Source organism: Cricetulus griseus, assembly GCF_003668045.3.
Source record: "Cricetulus griseus strain 17A/GY chromosome 1 unlocalized genomic scaffold, alternate assembly CriGri-PICRH-1.0 chr1_1, whole genome shotgun sequence".
Classification (NCBI taxonomy): domain Eukaryota; kingdom Metazoa; phylum Chordata; class Mammalia; order Rodentia; family Cricetidae; genus Cricetulus; species Cricetulus griseus.
The window spans coordinates 116,698,956-116,723,015 of record NW_023276807.1 but is presented as its reverse complement, the minus strand read 5'-3'; the positions used below and the strand labels follow the sequence as shown (position 1 = coordinate 116,723,015).

At 37.2% G+C, this 24,060-nt stretch overlaps 1 protein-coding gene across 1 annotated transcript in view; it reads right to left on the bottom strand.

The window, feature by feature from the left end:
- Positions 1-24,060, bottom strand: part of LOC100752994 (slit homolog 2 protein) — a 318,933-nt gene that overhangs the window by 2,747 nt on the left and 292,126 nt on the right. Inside the window, exons 29-32 of the mRNA XM_035453335.1 lie at positions 19,634-19,771; positions 19,302-19,542; positions 17,983-18,113; positions 5,674-5,828 (exon numbers count right to left, since the gene is read on the bottom strand). Coding sequence (XP_035309226.1) covers positions 5,674-5,828; positions 17,983-18,113; positions 19,302-19,542; positions 19,634-19,771 — 665 coding nt within the window. The remainder of the gene's footprint in view (positions 1-5,673; positions 5,829-17,982; positions 18,114-19,301; positions 19,543-19,633; positions 19,772-24,060) is intronic.

Genomic DNA, 24,060 nt, shown 5'->3' with positions numbered 1-24,060 from the left:
TTTATTAAATTGGAATATGTGTCCTCAGATGAGGAGGTAGAGAAAAGCTCCACATCTGGTTTCTTGTTTTGGTAATACGCAGTAGGTTATTCTAACTTTTAACTAAAGTAAACCTGGTTTATTGGTGGTAAGCTTTTAATTTGTAAATATGTTTCAAGCCAAACTTGTAATATGTATGAACAAACACACACACACACACACACACACACACACACACACACACACACACACACACAGATCCTCAAGCAGGTCTACTCAAAAAAATTAGAAGCAGATATTGTTTTTTCCATTCCCTATGGGGCTATACCAGACACCATGCACACTGGGAAGCCACAGTTTATAATTCTCTGATTAACTCTTTTTCTAATTATAAAATCAAAGGATAGAGTTTAGAGAGCTTGAGCCACAGGTTCCATGCCACTCATGTCAGCATTTTGCTGATTGCCTAAACTTCTTAACCCTGGAGCCCAGATTCGGTCTACCAAGACTCTGAGAGTGAGAGCTGGGGATCACAGTAACCCACCTCAAACCTGTCAAATTCTGACTTATCAACTAACCCAGCACCTCAAGGATGCCTGTGCCTGAGAAGCTCATTTCTACTTCTTATCAGGATAGCACCTCATTCATACCATGTTTTTTTTTATTTCTACTTAGAATGAAGCTTTTATCTCAGAAAATTTAAAAAACGCAGAATAAGTTCCATCACAAACAGTGTTTGTAACCCTGGGGTATATACATTCCAGAAGTGACAGTCATGGTAACTTATTTTGGCAAAGTTGGAGAAACTTTCCATGGACCTTTCCAGACCCTGAAATAGTTCCTTCACAGTACCATACAGAGGACACTTCTAGGACACTGGATGAGGAGATGGGAGGCAGTTGGAAGCCTGTGAGCTAATGACTTGGCCCCCACTGTTCATGCTTCAATTGTGTTAGGACTCTGAGCTACTGCTTGGGATTATAGGCTGGACAGATTTCACTGGTTACAGGGTGGGCTTCATTCTCCAGGGGACCATTACATTTTAGGGTTCTTTTTCTCTGCCATCATTTCCTTTCCTAGGCAAAGAACCCTATTTGAGTATTGACAGAGGCACTAAAATCAGACACTAGTCTAGAGGTCAAGTGTCTAATATTGGTTGAATATTTCATGGTTAATCTTCAATATCAAATTGACATGATTTAGAATCACTATGTGTCTGAGTTTCTTTTTCTGATACTGTTGTAAAATACCCCCTGACCAAAGCAACACAAGGGTGAAAGGCTTATTTCAACTTTCAATTCAAGGGTACAGTTCATCTTGGCAGCGAAGTCAAGGCCACAGCCGTTTGAAGCAGCTGGTCACACAACATGCAGAATCAGGAAGCAGAGAGGGAGGGAAGCTAGTACTCAGCTCACTTTATAAATGTTAGAGTCCTGGCTCCCCACCCAGGGAATGGTGAAACTCTTATTAGGACGCCTCTTCCCACATCAATTAGCTTAACACAATTCCTTTCATGTATGCCCAAAGGCTAAGTAATCCCCCACTGGGAAATACAACTCAGGGTATAGGCATAAAGGTTTAATTCAACAAGGAAGACATATCATGCATGTGGGTGTTAAAGTATCATGGGCTTAGATCTTAGGCTCCATACAAAGAAGAAACACCATTGAGTGTTCACAGTCATCTCACTCCATTTCCTGTCTGTTTCGATGTTCAAAGTGTATCTTTCTGGCCTCCCTATTCTGAGATGCTGATATTATGTGGAAGAGAACAAGTTCAGAATTCTAAATGCCAACATGAAACATATTATTCTGACACAGGGGCTCATGGTCATACTAGAACAGGCCCTGGGGTCTATGCCTTTAATTTAAAGATCTATGAATAAAGACATTTCCTCAGCATATGTCTGGCCATGGAGAATGTGATACTATACCAAGACTGAGGCACACAGTTCACCATTTTCAGGGGAGTACAAGTTATAGGAAATTCTTTCCTGTGGGGAAAGTTTTTCTAAATTGTGTTCATCCATCACAAACATATGAACTTTAATGACCCTCATTTTGGGTCATTTCTTAAAACAGTTAAAAATGAACTTCTTCTAAAGCTATTTTAAATTCTCATTTTGATGGAGATGTAATGTTTATTCATGCACATATCCAATCTAAGTTGAGATTGGCAAAGGTTCTCAGCAGTGAGAAGTAATGAATGAACTTGTTTCATTTAGTCCCCAAAGCTTCCAACTACAGAGGGTATGGTTTTGATGGTGAAAATCTATACAGCAGCATAGCTAATACCAGGTACAGACTCAACTTTTAATAGAATGTAAAATCCCTACCTTTTCTTGATTATTTTTGGATCTGGGCTTTGACCCAAACACCTCCTGAATACTAAGCACACGTTCTACCCTGAATAATCCCTCTAACCAAGAATTATTCTGGGTCATTCCTTTCATTTGCTTAGGCAGAGTGCTTGTTTTTAGCTAATAAACAGAAGCAGATCTGTATTTTGAAATCTTTTGTTCAAAGGTGAAACTATTTGGTGATATCTGGGCTATATAGGTGTCTGTATAGCCTAGACACCATTATCTGTGTCTTACTCCCCTTTGACAGTTAAGTAATAAGTGTTCTAGTTCAATTGTTAGATGGAAAAACATTAACATTTTATGGTTTGTGCTCCATAAAGACAATATCACAAATAGTAAATAATGCAGGAGCATGCATAGCTGTGCTACTAGTTTGCATTTTCTCAGAGAATGATTCTGCTATGGCCCAGTATCTAGGAGATATATGTTACTATCCTCTGGGACAGCTCTGGTTTTAAGTAGACTTAACCTTGATTTCTCTATGTTGACTCAGCTCCTCTTGCCTCTGCCATGTGACAGTCAGGCTGTGGTCTTGTGGGTTCCTTGTATTTTAAATTCTGAACTACCACTGAGACCACAATCTGGGGAGGAAGTAGATGGGCTCAGTGTGTTCTCTGGCAGTAAGGCTGATACCAAGATGGTTACCCTGAAGCTTCACTATTCAGAAGAATCTTCTGGATTCTTCCAAGACCTCTAGCCTCAGAAGGATTTGCACTTTTCAATTGGGAGTTTAATTTTTGTCCCTGTTTTAAAAAAGTCCTGTCTTAAACAATTTCATTTGTATTAAAAAAAAACTGAAAACCATATTCCAAAAGGGTCTTAAAGCAGCCATTGAAATATATTTGAATAAAAGCACCATGAAATCAAGTCAAGAACAAATTCATAAGTAATTTGATGTTTTTAAAAAGGTAAGTGGCAACACAGGTGGCATTGGTATGAGAAAGACATGGATTGAAATAATTGCCTACCATAATTTAGTTTTGCAAACTTGAGAAAGTATTATAAAGTTCTTGAGGCTGCTGCTTTGAGGCTATGAAATAGAGAAAGTAGTTACCTTCTAGTTTTATTTCAATTTTCTCTTAAAATAAAAGGTTGAGCCACTAAAAGCAGTGCCATATAAATAACAAAAACAGTATTTAAAAGAGAAAAAACACTATGTTGGTTATGGCAAATGCTTAAAATATATAACTCATCCTTTTTATTTCATGGTTAACACTCAACTGTGTTCACTGCAGTATAGGTGAAAACAGAAACTTAAGCTGGAGGCAATCTCAGAATGGAGAGGGGAGGTGGTACCATAACCTAGGATCCCTTGCTGGAAGGGATTCTAGGTTAGTGCTGGAAGAGGGAAGTTTTATTTAAAGTGAAACCCCAGGTAAATTGAGCAAGCTCTAGTGGACGGCACACACTGAAGAATTATGGGCAGCACAAACTGTACTTCCTTTGTTTTTGTTTTTGGACAGACTTGAGTGGCTAGAGAATGGGTGATAGATTTAGAAGGCATAGAGGGAGGGATCAATATGATCAAAGCACATTGTACAAAAGTTTTCAAATGGCTAATTTGAAAAGGAGTCTTATAATACCCATAGCTGTGAGTCCTATGAACCAGTGATGCCAGCCAGCTTACTGGATACAGTCAATCTGCAAGACCTTAACTGTCATGTCACTTCAGTGGCTCAGAAGTGTGTCTGCATGCTTCATGTTTCTGGGACTAGAAGGGACATTTAGTTTTCAACTTTGTGACATAGATCATCCATTAACTTGGTACCCAGGATACGGTAGATTCCTCATAAGCATTGATAGAATTGAGTCAAAGGTCCTGAACTTTTTTTAGCCTTTTCTAGTAGCATCAATGTTCCATGATTTTTAATTATTAAAATTATTAAAAATGGAAATATTCAGGATTTAGGGGAAATTATAAGAAACAGTTTTGTAGAAGATTTGGGATGATTAACATAACTGAATAGCATCCTGAAGTTTGTCTTTGGGTTAAGCAGTTCATAAAGATACTTGTTCTGATAAAGAAATAGCTGTGTTGATCTCTTTAGAGGCTTTAGTTATCTGTTAAATAAGTTAATTTTATTAACTTGATAATTTAATTTATTGTATTTCAATTCAATATCATCAGCCTTATTTTCTTTTTCCAATTTTGCAATTCTTCTCCATATTAAAATTTCTCTTCCAGGTAAGGCAATGGTAAGAGTTCTGTTCTCTATAGATTTTCTCAGTTGGACTCCTTTATCTCTCTTTGTCTCTCTGGCTCTGTCTCATTCTCTCTCAACTTCATTCTTACTGCTTACAGGAAGACTTGGAGTTGCACTGTATCATTCCCAATACTAGCTTACCTTGCCAAGGTTCTCTCTTTTTCCTTCTCTGTGAGAGCCTGTCTAAGCAAATAAACTTTCTACTAGTTGGATAAACTTTTAAAATGTGAATCACTGATTATTTCATTGAGTTTCATTGACAACTGATCTATCATTTGTATGAACTTCCAGAAATATCAGCATGGCAACATTGCATTAAGCTGATATTATCTGCCTCATTAAGACAGCTAGATTGGAGACTTCTCCTTCCTACTTTGCACCAAACTTGTTTAATCACCCTCTCTCTCTCTCTCTCTCTCTCTCTCTCTCTCTCTCTCTCTCTCTCTCTCTCTGTGTGTGTGTGTGTGTGTGTGTGTGTGTGTGTGTGTGTGTGTTCAGGTGCATGAATACATGTGGTACATGCATGTGTGTTTGGAGGCTAGAGAAAAATTTCTGGTGCCTTTCCTCAGGAGCCCTGTAGCATTTCTTTTGGAATAGGTTCTCCCTTTGCCCTGGACCTCACAGAGTAGGATAGGTAAACAAACAGATCTCCTAAGCCCTAGGGATCTGCTTATCAACTTCCTCAGCACTGGGATTGTAAGTGTAGAACAATGCCTGACATTTCACATGGGTTCTCGGTATTTAAGTCAGGTTCTTGAGCACTTTCTATCTTAGGTGTCTCTCCAGTCTTCTTTTTTTATCATTCCCTAACTTGATCTCTAACCAATTTTCTGCCTTGTTTGCAGACAGATATGAAATTAAATGATACTATATATAAATTACCTAGCTAGCATGCCACAGATGAAGAACTAATGTCCTTCTCTGGCCTGATGACAAACTGAGTTAGACCCAGAATCAAGGTGACTGAATGGTCCTTAAGAGACACTTCCACCTCTTTCTGATTTATGCTTGTTGGCCAATTACAGTGACTGATCAGTGTCAATGATCACCAGGTACCAGTAACTTCAGATTTGATCTATAATGAGAAACACAGAGTTGGAAGACCACTGCATTTGAAAGGACGTTCACCTCCTACATAAAGTGGGGAGTCAAAATTCAGAGTAGATTGCTTTGACAAGTTGGTGATGATTTTAGGACTTCCTCCATCCACGGAGAGGGAAAGACTGGAATCCAGGGCCAGGAGCTCCACAATGTGGAAGTTTCCATCATTGATTGTTTCCACACTGCAATGGAAGAAAATAAACAACTTAACTGGAAACAAGGTTAAAATACAAGCTTCAATAAACCCAGCTTTAGAAGAGAAATTCAGAGCAGACATTAAGGAAATTGACTTTTAAAGGATATTCTGAAGGAGATAAAATTAATTTTGATTTCTCAGGATTTGAACACAAAATAAACTTGTTCTCCCACTGAGAGAAAGGGAAAGAGTACACTCATTACTCAGCCACTTCCACTCCATTTGTGGAATTCACAAATGACAACTTATTTGTTTTTCTTTTAAAGGACATAAAAGTTCCATTTACCAAGAGACAGTCTACAGCTCCAAATGGTACTAAAAAGAGGCCTGCACCTTCTCTAGAGGCTCTATAGGACTGCTGGATTTTGCAGTGTGACACAGTGTGTTAGCACCTATCAGAGTCAAGATGCAGAGGAATACAAGAAGCAAGTTGACAGGATCTCTGCACTTTTACACATTTGATAAATTAAAAATATACTTTCATTTCTTGTGCATTTTGGAGGGATGCTTCTGGAGCTGTATTACTGTGAAGAAATCATTGTTCAATTAAGAGATGGGATTGATAAGTTAAATAAAATGTTTAACATAGTCAATATGACAGTGTTTTTTTTCTTTTTAAAATATGTAAAATAATCACAATATTTCCCCCTTCCTTTTCTACCTTCCCTTTCTCATATGCCCTGATTTGCTTGTTCAAATTTGTGGCCTCTTTTTCTTTATTTTGCACACACACACACACACACACACACACACACACACACACACACACACTCACGTTTTCCTTCTAAAAAACCTTTGAGAGAAAAATATAAATTCGTGACATGTATAAAAGTAGAAATATTAAGGAAGGAATGCTAATAGACAATGAAGATCCAGATATAAAATGAAATTTGATTCAATTGTTTAATAGGTATTGTATGTTTTTAAGTTATGTTTATGCCATAATTAGCTTTTATTTCAAACTGGCTTAGAAACTTAGCAGGGGCATATCATTTGGAGCAGGCCTCACCCTCCCTGGGCAGCAGAAAGGTGTTGGGATAGGGGGTCAGTGGGGAGCAGGGGAGGAGGGGAGGGAAACTGGGATTGAAGTGTAAAAGAAGCTTGTTTCTAATTTAAATTTAAAAAAATGAAAAAAAAAAACTTAGCAGGACAATCCATGCCCCAGAGAAGCTAGGTAAAAAGGAGTACCCTAAGAGGGAAGTGCCTGGATCACTCTAGGGAGGGGAAATAGATCATCTGGGTAAACTGGGGGCAGGGGAGGGGAGGGGGAGGGAAGGGGTTGGGGAATGAGAGCATGAGGGAAAAGGATGCTTGAGTTGGAGGAGGGATGGAGAGGGATAAAAGAGATATCATGATAGTGGGAGCCATTATGGGGTTAGAGAAAACCTGATGCTAGGGAAATTCCCAAGAATCCACAAGGATGACCCTAGTTAAGACTCCTAGCAATAGTGGAGAGGGTGCCTGAACTGGCCTTCTTTAATCAGATTTGTAACTACCCTCATTGTCATCATAGAACCTTCATTCAGTAACTGATGGAAGCAGATGTACAGATTCTTCAGCTGATCTCCTGAAGCTATATTGAGGAGAGGGAGTCAGGATTATATGAGCAAGGAGGTGTCAAAATCATGATGGGGAAAACCACAGAGACATCTGCTCTGCCCTGCATGGGACCTAACTAGGCCCTCTGAATGTGGGTGACAGTTGTGTGGCTTGATCTGTTTGTGTGGTCCCTGACAGTGGGACCAGGATTTATCCCTGATGCATAAACTGGCTTTTTGGAGTCCAGTTCCCTTGCTCAGCATTGATGCATCAGGGAGGGCCTTGATCCTGCCTCAACTTGATATGCAAGACTTTGTCTTCTCCCCATGGGAGGACTTACTCATCATCTGAGGTGTGGATGGGGTGTGGGGGAAAGGGTGAGAGGAGGGGAGGGAGAGAAAACTGTGGGTGGTATGTAAAATGAATAAAAAATTTTAAAAAATTAGCAAGATGATTGCTCACTGCCATTTCAGGAACACTCCCACAATTCAGTATGCAGACAAAAGATACCACAATAGAAGCTAGTTCAAAACAATAAAGACTGAACATTAAAGACCTGTAATACTGTCTAAAATGGTTTAGAAAAGGTTCACACATTGACATAAGTGAGGGTATAATAGAGACATAATTTGTGAATGTGAATGAATAACACTGGCTACAAAAATAATCGCTCAATTTTCTGCATAAATTTTCAAAGAAGTCAAGCTTAGAAATAACAGAAAAATGCACTAATATTTCTGCATGTTTTCACCAGTAGACTCTAATCGTATCTCACTGTTGACCAAAGCCCCCCCCCCCCGCAAATATTGATTTGAGGACAGGTTGGAATATCCTGCAGATAGGTGAGGCTGTTTTAAATCCTTGGTGTAATGGTTAGAAATTCCCATGTCTGTGGCTGTGGAGGTGGCTCAAGGAGCAAAGCACCTGTTGTGCAAGTGTGAAGACATGAATTCACATTCAGCTTGTTGGTACAATATGCTAGTGTAACCCCAGTACCAAAGGAGTGGACACATTTGGATCTTTAGAGCACTTTGGCTAAAAAGCTTAGCCAAATCAGTGAGCAACATACAGTTCAGTGAGAGAGTCAGAGAGTCATGGAGAGGGATACTTGGTTTTAACTTTTAGCTACCATAAGCACAGATACACACACATGAGGACACACTTGAAACACCACACATCACACACACACACACACACACACACACACACACACACACACACAGAGTAAATATAGTAAAAACAAATTAGATATATCAATTAATATTTTTCCTTCTACACCTTTAATTATCTCAAAACTCAGCAATATTAAAATCAGCAAAGGAGATAATTTACTGCCCAAGTAAAGTTTCACAGTGTAAGGTTGTTTAAATACGAGCATCTTCCTGCAAGAATTTTGGACACAGGACCCAGAATCTAATGCCTATGAATTACAACAACAACCAGCATGAGTGAAATAGTGGTGAATGTATCCTGGTAGTAACCAAAAGCCTCTTATTGTAGTTAAGGCCCTCCCAACAAGAGAGAAATAATGCCTGGAAACCTAGCAAACCACCCCGGGCTAGTGACATCCTGGATCTAAGAGGAGAATCTACAATTACCACTTTCCTATACTAGTATAATCCCTAACTACATTCTACATACTTCTTCTTACACATACATACATAAATGTAACTTTTATCCCTCATCAAATATACTTCTCTTTGCAACAGATAAGCCATTACAGAGAACTACAACTCATCAAAATGCAAAGAACAAGTCATGCTGTGGTACCCAGCAAACTGATCCATCTACAACCCTGTACCTAAGACTTGGGAACATTGTAGAGGAGAGGGCAGACAGCTTAGAAGCCAGAGGAGCAGCATGTGATTGTGTCTCCTAGAAATGATAGGAAAGCTATACCATGGTATCTAAACAACATGGTGCCTACAAAAGGATCTGAACAAAGACTATATAAATAGACATGCTAATATGTAAGGAGGAAATCTTACAAGGCCATAACCTCATATAAACAACTGTACGAACCTAAAGAATGCTGAGAGCAGGAGAAAGAATCTGACCAAGGAAAGACCATACCAAGTAGTCAGTTTGAAATCACGTACACACAAGAAACATTTTTACAACTGTGTATGTTGTACTTACATATTCAGGAGTGAAAAACCTCAGCTATTAAAGAAATAGAGACATGAGTTTGGAAGAGAGAAAGGAACCACTACCCTGGAGGGGTTTGAATTGGGAAAGGGAAGGAAACAAATGATGAAATTATATTGTTCTAAACCCTTTTAAAGATTTATTTTGTATGTATGGCTGTTTTTCCTACATGTAAATCTGTGCATGGCATGTATTTTCAGTGTATGCAGAGGTCAACAGAAGGTATTGAATTCCCTAGAACTGGAGCTGTTGACAATTATATTTTAATTTCAAACAATAAAAAGCAGTTAAGAAAATGACCCTTCTCCAAAGAGATATTCAGTGTTTACTGTTAGCATTTGGTTAAATTGATATAAATTTGGACCTGCAGTCTGCTTTTGCCTTATTAAATGCTTGACAAGTTATTTTATTAAATCTTTCACAGGTTATTTTATGACAACACACTTCATTTCCACCTGGTGAATATTATAAATATTTCCCCACTTCACAGTTAATTTTGCATCAAGAAGAAACAATTTTACAAGCATGCATTGCATACCAAGTTAAATGTCAGATATTAGTTGCACCATCACATTAAGCAGCAACATCATAAAATGATTTTCAAATCTTAAGGAAAAGTTTGATTTAGTTCATTTTATAATGCCACTTAGAAGAAAATGCCAGCCATCAACAAAAATATAACTTCTTTGAGGTATATCTTATTCAGGGTACCAAAAGCTACAAACTGAAGTACTACAGAACCAAGAAACATAACAAGGTTAGTATCTACACATAGTGAAGGTCATAGCCAATGGATGCTTCCCCTGAGATCACATGCAATTTGAGGTGGTTTTCCATGGATCTTCTATAAACATTGGCCTTAATTAGATTATAAATATTAATACAGAGGTATCCCTTTCTCTTTAAAATTGCAAAGAAAAGGCTCACATCTACTGAGGGATGAGCTCTTGGTCACATATTGATTTTAGACAATCAATCCAGACATGTCATTGCTAATGGAGGTATTTGGTGCAGTAAAATTGAGTGGCTTGAGACCTTTAACGTTTTATGCTCCTTAATGCAGTGTTCCAGCTGGGAAGCAAGAGGTAGTGGGGTGTTTCATCAGCAACTCAATTTACTTACTTACTAATCATTTCCTTTCTGTTCCATGTTTTATTTGATATTGAGTTTTACATCTTTAATGCAAGCTAAATTGTAAGCTACTTTAAACTATGGGTCATATATTATTTATTTCTGTATATTTTCAAGCATTCACATGAATATATGATAAATTTTAGATGCTCCATAAACAAGCTATATAATCATCAGTGTAACATATTAAAGGTATCAGAAATTGTTAGTAGTTATAGTACTAGGTAATAGTTATAACCAATAGGCTTCTGACATATTTAGAGTTGCCAAAGATAACACAAATGGCTAAACAGATCTGAAACCATGTGCTTCTATGCTTTTAATTATCATGCAACACTTTTTAAATGAAAATTATTTTATCCATAACAAGCTTGCAATATTTTCTTAAGCATTCTGGTTAATCTTCTATCCCCTGCCCTCCCAAATAACTCAGAATGGTTACATTTTAAGCACACTTATATGAGGATTGTACAAGTTGATACATCTAATAAAAATCACTGAATTGAAAAAGAAACAAACAAACTGAGTAATATCAAAACGAGAACCTGAAGGTTATACAAATGCATATTGAGTATTTTTGCAAATTAGGTCTGGACCCTATTTTTAAACTATGAGTGAGACTCATAGTAAGATTTTCTCTCACAGAACAGTTTAAGTGTCTACATAGATAAAAGCCTGATATTAATAACCACTGAGGTTAATTCTATTTATACAGCTTTAGAAGGAAGTGAGGGCTAATCTTTACCCTTTAAAAAGTTTATAAAATTAACATTTCAGTGTCTTTGTTTGTTCAGAGACTATGGTACCACAGGACTCAAAGAGACTACGTCTGGATGAAAAATATTCTAAACTTATTGGTGTTTCATGCTATCTTGTCTAGTATGAGTGCAATTGGCTGGGGATGTTTAAGAATGTTGTACTTGTGTATGAAAGCATGATTGGAACTCCAAAATTTCCACTGTAAGGCTGACTGAACTGCCATTGATTCTGCAGTCCATAACTGTCACCTCCCTTCAGGCTCTGCATAGTACCCTCTGGGGTTATGATAGTATTGATAAACTTACTTTCTCCACTTCCTAAGGAGTGGAGGACTCATATATGAGGACTCACAAAAAGTATTCACTGAACCACTTAAACTTGCCCCATTCTACTGGCAACATAAATTTTATTTATTACCATTAATATGTAATTTAGGTTCACTACCCTCATCTATTACCTGAGATTTTGTTTATTTGAATTTCTACACTGAAAATGGTTTTAAGAAAACCATGCAATTTTCAGCTGTGTGGTTTACTACATAAAAACAATTTCAAAATTTGCAGCTTGAAAGGAAACTGAAACTGGGACTCCAAAATACTCATCTTTCTCTTTTGTCTCTCTATTCTGCAGAACATATTAACAATGGCATTTTTATATTTATGAAACCTACCAGTTGGAAGGTATTTCAATAGTTTAATGAGGATGGAAATTCTAAAATTTCCTCCCTTCCTTCTTTTTTTCCTTCTTTCCTTCCTTCCTTTATTTTATTTTATTTTTTTTTTGTGGCCATGGGCTCAAGTTGTTTTGCCTTAAAAGATTTAAGTAATGGTCAATTCTGGTCATTGCAATCCATGCAATGAAATAGACATCTAGGAGCAGATAAGAAGGGCTTGTCATCTCAAGTTGATATCTTCATCCTGGATACCACTCATCCATAGAGGAGATAATAATAATAATATGTTCTTTTAAAAAAGCATTTCTGCCTATCTTTTTAAACTAAAGGGAGTAGGAAGTCAAGTATTAAAGGTATTTATGTCTACTCCACACATTGGAGTTTTTCAGATGAAATATTTCTAGACTAGTTTTCTAAAGGACATATTTTCATTAGTATTTTGAAGCAGATTCAATTAAATAAAATATAATGAAATGGACAAAAGGGGACTATAGTCTGTGAGGCACTAGGGTTCTCAGTAGTATCTCTATCCACTGTTGTCCAGAGGTGAGGACAATCCACAAACCACCAACAGTACCAGGTACTGAGAGCCTACATTTCACAGTTTCACAATTGCATGTGCAAACAATAATGGTTCTAACCCTTGAAATGAAATGGAAGATGTTTAGAGAGATACAAAACTTGCCCAACATTACACTGTTTATGTTGATACCTTCCCAGACAGCATGTGAGAATGGCTGAATCTAAAAACAAACAAACAAACAAAAAACAACAAAAAAATAAGAGATGTAAAGATTCTGTCTGTTTACTTCTAAGGGAGACTATCTTTGCTGCTCCAACTATGCTGAGGCTCTTCTTTAGCGTCTTCTCTCACCTCTATTTGTCCATCCTTTTCTTTCTTCCCTCATCTCCTCTGCTTCCTCTCCTCCATCTTGGGCAACTGGATAATGAAGAGAGTTTAAAGCCAAGGAAACCTAGCAGCTGGCAGCAGAAAGTGCCACGGAACTGCAATAGTCTCCTATATGTGTAGCTCTGTACACCAGCATAGTAGATCATCCTGATTTCTTGATTTTCACAGTGTTTGTAAAGATCCTTTCTCATTTGGCATATGACATTAATTTTAATTTTAAAAAAGGAAAACATACTTTTCTTGAAGGACTTTGTAAAAATACTTTAATTATGTTCATCTTAGTTAAAAGAAAGTTGCTTTGATGAGAGGCAAATTATCATTGTTTTTTAGAATTATCATGCATTTTAGTCTCTGAGTAGTGCAGACAATAGCCTTATGTTGATGCATTCATTCATTCGTTCGTTCATTCATTCATTCATTCAGCCACCCATTCATTCAGTCACAGCATTAATACTGAGTCCCTCTGTATGCCATTATCTAAATTCAAACAGCAGACATGTGGCTGGATCCTGAGTTCAATCATTTGTTACACAGCCCACTTCATATTTGTTATTGCAGATCAGATCTCTATAGATTGTGAGGCATTAGCAAAACAAATAGCTTTGGGGGGAGACAGAGCCTATATTTATAGCATTTGATGACTGTCATGATAAAAATATTATGGACCTAGCCTTTATCAAGACAGTATCAAGCCTGATGCCACATATTTTAGACATGGGAAGAGATGAATGTCACAAAGTCTCAAAACACAGCTTAAGTTACTTTACTTACAAAAGTTGTTCTTAAAGTCTACTCCATGGAACACAGCATCATTGCCAGGGTGTTTGTAAGATATGTAAAATTTCAAACCCTGAAGACCCCAGAATCTGAAAGGAATGGAGGGCCCCAGCCTTACCTTTCCCCATGCTGCCTGAATTTCTGGTGCTGGGAATCTACAAATTTTTTACAAAGGCCAAGAGTCTTTAGCGATGATGTAAGAAATGAGTTGATAAAACATGCTACTTTATTAGTACTGAAAAGAAAAAAAAATCTACATCTTGTGTTTCATCAACCCCCCTGAAGGTATGTTAACTATTAATTACTGTCCTAAATTTTAAAACTATATTTTCTTATTTTTATAAATGATGTGTATGTATCTGTGTGTACGTATGTGCCCGTGAGTGTAGGTGTCTGCAGAGGCCAGAGGCACTAAAGTCCTGGAGCAGGAGGTACAGTGGTTCTTAATTTTCCTAATGTGTATGCTGGCAACCTTCTGGAGAAGCAGCTAGTGCTCCTATTCGTTGAACTATTTCTAGCCTCCTAATTTATAAATAGCAGCTGATGGAGTTTACAGAGTTGTCATTTTCTTAGAAAAAGGACCTTTGTTTAATCAAAGAAAACATGTTTTTTATTAAAAATAATGTTCTCTTTATCTAGATTAGAAAAAATAACTTTGAAGCCAAACATATCAGTCTATGTCTGACACTGTGAAACCATTATCCTTCTGCTAATTTATTTGAAACAATAACTGTTATCAAAAGTGAATTTTTTAAAGTAAAAAATAATCCTATAAGAACAATCACTGGATGTGATTGTTTTTCTCTAATATTCTAAAATAACATCTATTTAAATCAAAGTTGAGAAGGAATCAATCAAATAATAAAGTCTACTCGATTTAAAAAATTAATTTCCATATACAATTTCCCCAAGAGCACTAAGCAATACATATTGCAGAAAATGTTGCTCACCAAAGTGAAATTTGCATGACATAACTCATAGCAAGGAAACAAGAACAGTTATCTAAGATAAGAATATTTAATTATGTCCTTTAAAGCAACAGCATGTGCTTTTAAGAATGTTATAGAGAGCTGACAAGAAATATGGTTTGAACAGTTAGCTGAGTATTAAGTAACTCACAAGAACTGATTGCCCTGTGCTATTGATGGGCTTTTACTAAAGCTATGCAGAAGTGAAGCCTTTCTCTCACGACTTTGAGAAAAGGGGAAACAAAGCACAAAGTCTGCACCATTTTTCCACTGTTGGAGACAAGCCAGAAAATCAGAGCAGTATTTAACTGCACAGTGGACACAGAATGAAAGAGAGGATTAGAAACAACCCCCTGGATGTCTCAAAGCCAGCATGTGGAGATAAAGAATGTGATGGACACTTGGCCTTGTACTGAAGAAATTTATTTTTAAATGTAATTTTGGGGAATACCAAATCTATGATGCTAGAAGTTATTATTATTTTTCAATATATACTAATTGTCAGGTTTTTGCTTATTTTTGCTTCCCTGTATAATCTCACAACATTATATTTATTATCTGCATACATGGTTGAAGACCAAATGGTGATGACATGTGTCTAACTCACAATTTCCAGGGCATAGTCTTTTTTTTTATTATTTCAAGACTTTGTTCAAGTGCTGATGACATTCAAATGGTTCAAAACTCAAAGTAATGTGCAGTGGCATTCATGCAAAAATCATGCTTCTACCCCTCCTTTTTAATGCCCATCTTTACTTGCTGTAAATAACTGGAATACAAATATTTGTATTCCTTTAATCTCTTTTGACACTATTCATACTTTTATCTTTATTTATTTTTTGAGACAAGGTCTCTCTATTATGTAGCCCTGGCTGTTCTGGAACTCCTTATGTAGATCAGACAAGCCTTAAGCTCACAGAGTTCTGCCTGCCTGTACTTCCCAAATTCTGGGATTAAAGGCATAGGCCACCACACCCTGCTTCTACTTTTTTTTTTAATTGAGTGTTGTACTATGGTGATATATTATTTATGATCTTAAAAAGATTTCCTGAAGGATCAGAATGCAATGCTAGCCACAGCCATTAGAAGGTGGGCAGTGGTGGCACACACCTTTAATCTCAGCTTTCAAAAGACAGAGTTAGATGGATCTCTGTGAGTTCAAGGCCACCCAGGGTTATAAGAGAGTGAATCAGTCTAAAAGAGTAACAGAGCTCATACTTTTAATCCCAGCACTATAGAGGTATATAAGAAAGAAGCAAAGGGTCTCATGTGGGATTCAATTTCCAGTCACAGAGAAGACAGGATCTCCATTTCGGCCTTGGTAGAGGTAAGAGCTACTGGGTGGCTGCTTTGCTTTCCTGATCTTTAGCTTGAACCCCAGTAACTGTCCAGGGTTTTTAATAATTGTATTATCTTTAACTTTGATAATCTCTCAATTTCTTGCCAAGATTTCCCCATTTTTCTTTACTTCCTGCTTTTCTACCTTTTGGTAAACCATCATTAATTTTCTTGACATTCAAAAATTTTAAGTTAGTATAATATAATATCTGATGTTTAGGCAATTGTAATAGCTTTCTTAAATTGGGTGTTTTAATTTGAGAAACAAGAATTAAATACAACATGTTTGCCAAGATGTGATTACACATGTCTCTTATATAATTTTCTAAGAGAAACACCAACTTTTAGTTTTAAATGGAGGGTGGAGAGTATGCAACATAGCATTCTTTTTATAATTGTCACAGGACACATGTTGTTTTAATTGAGGCAAAAATGGTTATGAACATAGACTCAATCAAACACAAAACGTCCATTTCATTAAGTTTTCATTTGGGTAAAATCACTTGGGTTCTTCCAACTTATCCAGAAATATTTTGGTATATTTTATGTGAACACTAACTTTAATAGGCCAACACAAGAATATTTATTATGGTTTGGAAGAGTTCTATACTGCATCATTGTCATGAAAAAGCAAAAAATATAATAAAATAAAATGAACCACAACTTATGAAATCTTTTTATGGGCTGAAATACTATATAATTTAAAGTTTAATGATACATAAAATGTTGGCAGTAACCCATCAACATTTGGAGGTGAAATAACCATTGTATTCCACTTGAAAACCAATAATTATGTGTCTGTTTCCATGCTCTAAATAGTCCCAACAGGGTTAGCTCACCACCAGCAGGACTGACCATATTCCACTCATGGCTACAATTGGCATTTACTTTCCCAGAATTGTCTATGAAGGAGCCAAAGCTACTGAGGCTTTGAAGTACATTTATATTTGCACAGATAACACCAATAAGATTGAGATCACTTACTTTATGTCAAAATCAACACCCAACCACTTGTAACCAAGTGTATTTGGCCTACAGACATATTTTGTTCATAAGTATGGTGCTATAAATGTAAATCAATTGGGACATGATGACACAGGAGGCAGAGACAGGTGAATCTCCGAGTTTCAGTCCAATCTGATTGAAAGAGACAGCTCCAGCACAAACAAGATTAAATAGAGAAACTGGCTCTCAAAACAACAAGACAATGTGAATCAATATTAAAGGAGAGAAAATTTCATACTGAGAAAAAAATAAATCATAGACTTTGAACAATATTTTTACACGACAGCATCCAAGGAGAACTGAGGAGAAAGAAATTTGATTTTACTTGTTTTCCATCAGAACCACTTCTATTACATTGCCTATGTCAAAGCTATTTGTCATAGAGGAATATATACTTACAAAGCCAGACCTTTTAAAGAATGGTGGAGTGAGAGCATAGACAGCAATCTCTAAAATTGACTTGCTTACTTCATTTAAGTTACTTGCCTAGAAAAACTATGCATTATTATGATCCCTGGTCTAAACGTTATTTCTACCATTATTTTTACATGTAAAAATGTTTGCTGCATTGTTGAGGATTATTAGTAATAACGGAATTACAAAGTTATTACAATAGCTTGAGTATGTCATTAAATCCATGAGAGAGAGAGAGAGAGAGAGAGAGAGAGAGAGAGAGAGAGAGAGAGAGAGATTGAGCAAATTATAAAAAATAAATCTCTGATTTTTATGTTACTCAGTCTCAAGTACCCTGCTATAGCAGTTCATAGAGAACAAAGCTACCTGCTATCACCAAAATATCCCCAGCCCCTTCCCATTATAGAATTGTAGAAGAGAAACAATTCTCCTTTGAGTAAGTTTTTTTCACCTTTACCAGTATTTGAGAGATCTTCACCTGTAAATAGCCGAAGCCGGGTGAGAGCCGGTGTCATAGCTGGCTCGAACTCGCCCTCGATAGAGTTCCACAGCAATGTGGTCTTTGTCACCCTTATACAGGAGGATGCCGCTGTCTTCATCTGTGGCAATCTAGTAGGAGGTAGCCCTGATGTTAGGATGCACAGTCAACCAAATTCGTCCAAAGAAACAGGCTGCTAGGTGAAACAGGGCTTTACACTAAGGTTTGTTTTGTGGCTATGAGAAAATAATGCTTGTTAAATTATTGCTTAAAGGCAACTTGTCTTGGAATTGTGTTGTAAATAAGTAAAAAACAACATTAAGAAAAGTAACAGGTATTTAAGGAAACCTCGTAGACGTCATGTCCGAATTGTCTTTGCTGGAAATGTTCATGTATCTGTAGTTTGGTTTAGCTAGAAGCTTTATTATTGACATACAATAAATGTGACTATATTAAGCAAAATGGATTCTCAAAACCCATACAAAATTATTTACACTCATACCATGGGCAGCAAGAAATAGGATATATCTGCTTTTATATTGATTTTTTTCTTTTGGGGCTTTAAAAGGATTTAAATGTAAGTTAGAACTGAAAAGCCCCAATACCTGAATACTTCACATAATTATTCAATGTGGCAAGAAATATAAAGTGGATGGTGTGAAGAGAGATGTTTAAAGAAATCCTGCCTCTCTCATGAGGTCCTTGGCTCATAATTTCAGAAGCCCTGCCCCTATTATCAGTGTCACGTTAAAAAAAATATAAAAGGAGGGGGAAGCTATTGGAAGAGGGCCCAGGGTCATTTAAATTTAAAATAAACTAAATAATTTTGCTTACTAATTAAGCAAGAATTTATCCCTAATTTGTTCAAATACTCCACATTTATTATCTCTAATCTAGTGCAATTCAAACCTTGCTTAATGGTAATTTCTTAGTAGTGAGACATAAAAATGTTCGTTAATTCCATGCCTTTTTCTCAAGGCTCTGGATGAAGAGCTACAGGTGATGGCCAAGTCAAGGTGTTTGGTCTTAGCTGTGTGCTTCTCAGCTGTAAGTTTCCTAAGAAACACCTTTCCCATGTGCAGAATAAGGGCAGAGCCCTCAAAATTAATGGACAAAATACCTTCACTTAAAGTGTAAAGCAAAGAGGCAAATTTGGTGACTCCCCACCCTCCCAAACTCCCAACGCTTTAGTGAATTAATATACTGGTTCTTGAAGGAAAAATTCTTAAGTTTTTGACCCGGGCAAGATTTTCCTCACTCTTACAAGGCAGCTAAATGTGACCCCCAATCAGCTCGTCTCCTTTGAGGGTACCTCTCACCTGAAGTGTAATGTTCGTCTGAGGCCAAACCTTGGCTGAAGGAATCTGAAGATAGGACTCTTTGTTTACAAAATTCACACTGACGAGTTTTTCACACTTCTCTCCCAGGTAGCCAGGCAAACACTGGCATACTGGTTCATTGATCCTGATGATGCACTGAGCTCCATTCTGACAATCAAAATTATCACAGGGGCTGGTGCGAGGGAGCACCATGGGTGGAGAAAACTCACAGAACAAGCCACTGAGAAATACAAAGAAAAACTACGTTAGATTGGATGTGCTAGAGTCCTAGCGATATCTCCCTAAACACAGATGTGTACTCTTGTCCTCACCTGTAGCCTTCAGGACAGGTGCACGTATAACCATTCACTGCGTCAGTACAGTGAGCACCATTTTTGCACTTGTTATCTTGGCAGTCGTCAAAGTCAATGTCACAGTGCTCACCAATGTATCCTGGGGTGCAGTCACACCTATTTCAACAAGGAGATGAAATTTCAAAGTTTTGACTGAGCCAAAAGATCACAGAAAACAATGAGATTTTATCTGGATAAAATGGCACCATCTTAACATGAAAACATAATTAAGAGATGTCTAGAAAACAGCACAGGCTACATTGTGAAGTATGGCTTTCTTACTGTCAGGGGAATGCTGGTTAACTCCTTAATGATAGGGGGCAACCTAAATGCAAACACAAAGAAGCTCACTGTAGCAGGGTTTTTATTTCTTTCCTTTCCTATTCTCCACCTATATTGCATGAAGTGTCTTTCATTTCTGTTCTTAATTCCATTGTCCATTTTGATAATGAAAGTCTAATATGCTAATTTATAAGGGAGATTTATAAACTTGCTGCAATCGTCCTGCTTCTGACTCCTGAGTTCTGCGATTACAGTCATGTGCTACCATGTCTGTCAAGTTTACAAAGGATATTAAATATATTTTAAACATAGTAATAGCTTTATTTTGTCACGGACTAGAAATACTAGAACACAATATAATTGAAGAAAAATGAAATTATATTGGATACCCTGAGTTAAAATTAATTTTTATGAAAAAATTGGATTGAATTGACAGGTTGGGATATTGGATCAATTACAAAATTTCTGATATATATATATATATATATATATATATATATATATATAATATATATCATCTGGCTGCAGTTTCTCCTCCCAGTAACTCCCCTTACCCACTGTTTCCATCCCCAAATCCACTCCTCCATTTTTGTTTAAGAAAGGACAGGCCTCCCATGGATATCAACAAAACATTGCATATCAAGTTGCAGTAAGAGTAAGCATCTCCCCAGGTATTAAGTTTGAGTCTGGAAACTCAGTATGGGGAGTAGGATCCCAAAAATTCTGGGGTCAATTCTATGTGTGTTTCTTTAGCTTCTTCACTTGTATTGTGTAGAGGCAGAAAAGATGTGAATTCTATTGATGATGAAGGAATGGAGTACTACACACTATACTCTTAGAGCATCTCCTTGGTCCCAGTATACATTTTAAGAATATGGGTTCAGATAACCTATTCTAGCATTCTACAGCTCAGAAACATTAATGAAAACATTACACTGACTGTACAGGTATAGACTCAATGGGTGATAAAGCTCAAGCCCATATCCACCGACAGGTACTTGCAAATGCCCCATGTGGGAAGTGGATCTAGGGAATCTGACTAGAGCTCAAGGTTCTCTTTTGAAACTGTGCTCTGGTGTTGATCATTGCAGATTCCAACACTGGCATTAAGGAACGAGGACTTCATGACTACTAGGGAATTACATATACTGCACATACAATGGTTTATAGACTATTGAATCCCTCATTTAATTCAGGTTCCAGCTATCCAAGGTGCAAATTCTTCTCTGAGATTCCAGATACAAACAATAAAACAGGATGTCTTAAGTTGTACATCTTTCAGAGTAGCATCAGATCCTGTACTGCCTACTGTGTCCAGTCCTGAGCATTTATCATTCTCTTATGCATACTGAATATCTGCTCCCTTCCCAGTAGGAACAAAATAAGCCTTAGTAATCACATCTACTTTTACAGCCCTGAAGTATATGTGTTCAGGAAACCTTACAGTAGTAGCCACACTCAGCATCACCATGCCTGTTGCTGGTAGGCAATGCATCATCTCACATATCATAAGAAAGATGAGCAGAGTATAGTACAGCACTTATTGTGGCAACTTTTTAAAAGTTTTGTTGTTCATTATTGCACATCTCTTATTGTACCTACTTTGCCAGCTGTATTTTGTCTTTAAAAAGTATAGGAAACAGATTCTAGATAGGGATTAATAGTGTGTACATTTCAGGCATTTCATGGATATGGGTCATACTCGCATATATATGTGTTGAGAAATTATAGGGATATTGGAATGTCTACAGTTATGGCCATCGATGGGGCTAACTCTTGTCATAGTGCTCTCCTTCTTCCACTCTCTTCTCACAACACTCTCCTGTTAAGATTTGTTCAGTTTAACTAATGGGGTTTCCATGAGTGTATTTCCTTTGAGTTTAAAGTGGGGTTCATTTCTATGTTATGAACACACACACACACACACACACACACACACACCAGGAAACCATGTTTTTATCCACAGATAAAAGGTTTGGGCTTTGCAGTTATATAGAACTCATATTCCATTCTGGCTTCATTTTTAAGTGTTTATTTTTTTCTCTGACAAATCAACATTTATATTATCTTAATGAAACTACAGACTTCAACATACACCATAATATGTTTTAATATATGTACACATTGGACCCAAAACCAAAGTAATTAAATATCCATTACTTCACTGTGGTGGTTAGTATTGTCTGCTTGACAGGGGTCATGTGGGATGATCTAGAGTACATGGTTGAAATAAGAAGGACCACTCCTGGCACATGGTGCCGTTTCTTGCCTGGAACCCCAGACTCTACAGATGAAGAAAGGGACATCTGTATTCACCTTTCTCTGATTTCTTATTATTACTGTGATTTATCCAGTTGTTTCCTCCTCTGTCATCCTAACCACCTGGCCAGGATGAACTGTACACTGAATTGTGAGCCAGGGTAAACTCCTTCACCTCCCAGCTGTTTTTTGTCAGTCTGTTTCATCACATCACTGGGAGAAGAAGCTAATAAATGTCCCATAGTTCCCTTAACCTTTTTTTCCCCACTTCAATGGCAAGGGTAATCTCAGCAAATGTGAGATGCACTTAATTGCCATCACTGTTTCTACATTAGCTCTCAGAACTTACTCATCTCCTCCCTATCTTAATATTGGAGACTAACATCCATTAATTTCCATTACACCTAAATTGAGGCATTGTCCCTATACTTTGATTCAATGATTCAACTTTTAAAATTCCAAATGAAATAACATCTTTCATCAGATTTTATTATATCAGGCTTATTTGACATGCTGTAAAACATCATTTTAACTAAGGTTTGTAAGTTTAAGTGTCCTCCTCTTATCTGTCGCACAACATAATAATTTCTGCTGTACAAGAATGTTAAATATTAAATAAAATGTTATGCATAAAGTAATTAGCATATTGTTATATATCTTCACGATTAATAAGCAATTCATATTTTCTTTCACTTTTTTTTTTTGGATTTTTGAGACAGGGTTTCTCTGTGGCTTTGGAGGCTGTCCTGGAACTAGCTCTTGTAGACCAGGCTGGGCTCGAACTCACAGAGATCCACCAGCCTCAGCTTCCTGAATGCTGGGATTAAAGGCTGGTGCCACCAATGCCCGGCTGAATTCATATTTTCTTAACTATGAGTCTTGATAATTCAAGAAAAGTCTTTCTATGTATTCTTTACTAATAATGCAGTATTTTATAAAAATTCAGTGTTTAAGTGAATAAAGATAGTTAGGAAAATACCTGATTGAATGTGGCAGTACTGAGTGCCAAAGGTATTGTCTAAAGCTGTGAAATCAGGTTACTTACTGAAGAGCTGATGTACAGCCACTTTGGAAATCAGTATGGTGACTCCTCAAGAAAATGGAAATGAGTCTACCACAAGATCCAGCAATTCCACTCTTAGGCATATACCCAAAAGAAGCACATTCATACAACAAGGACATCTGTTCAACAATGTTCATAGCAGCACTATTTGTAATAGCCAGAAACTGGAAGCAGCCTAGATGTCGCTCAACTGAAGAATGGACAGAGAAAATGTGGTTTATTTACACAATGGAGTACTACAATGGAATCTTGAAATTTGCAGGAAAATGGATGGAATTAGAAGAAACAATTCTGAGCTAGGTAATGCAATCACAAAAAGACAACCATGGTATGTACTCACTCATATGCGGATTTTAGGCACAGAGTAAAGGATTACCAGCCTACAGTCCACACTGCCAAAGAAGCTAATAAACAAGGAGGACCCTAAGAGAGACAAACATGGTCCCCTGGAGAAGTGGAAAGGGTCAAGATCTGCTGAGCAAATTGGGAGTTCGGGAAGAGGGGGGAGGGAGCTAGGAGAATGAGAAGGGGAGACGAGGAGGGATGCAGAGGACATGAGGGAGCAGAAAGTTTGAGTCAGGGGAAGAATAGATGATAACAAGAATGGAGATATCATAATACAGGGAGACATTTTTGGTTTACAGAGAAATCAGGTACTAGGGAAATGTTTGGAGATCTACAAAAATGACACCAGCTAACTAAGCAACAGAGGAGAGGCTACCTTAAATGTCCTCCCCTGATAATGAGATTGATGACTAACTTATATGCCATCCTATAGCCTTCATCCAGCAGCTGGTGGAAG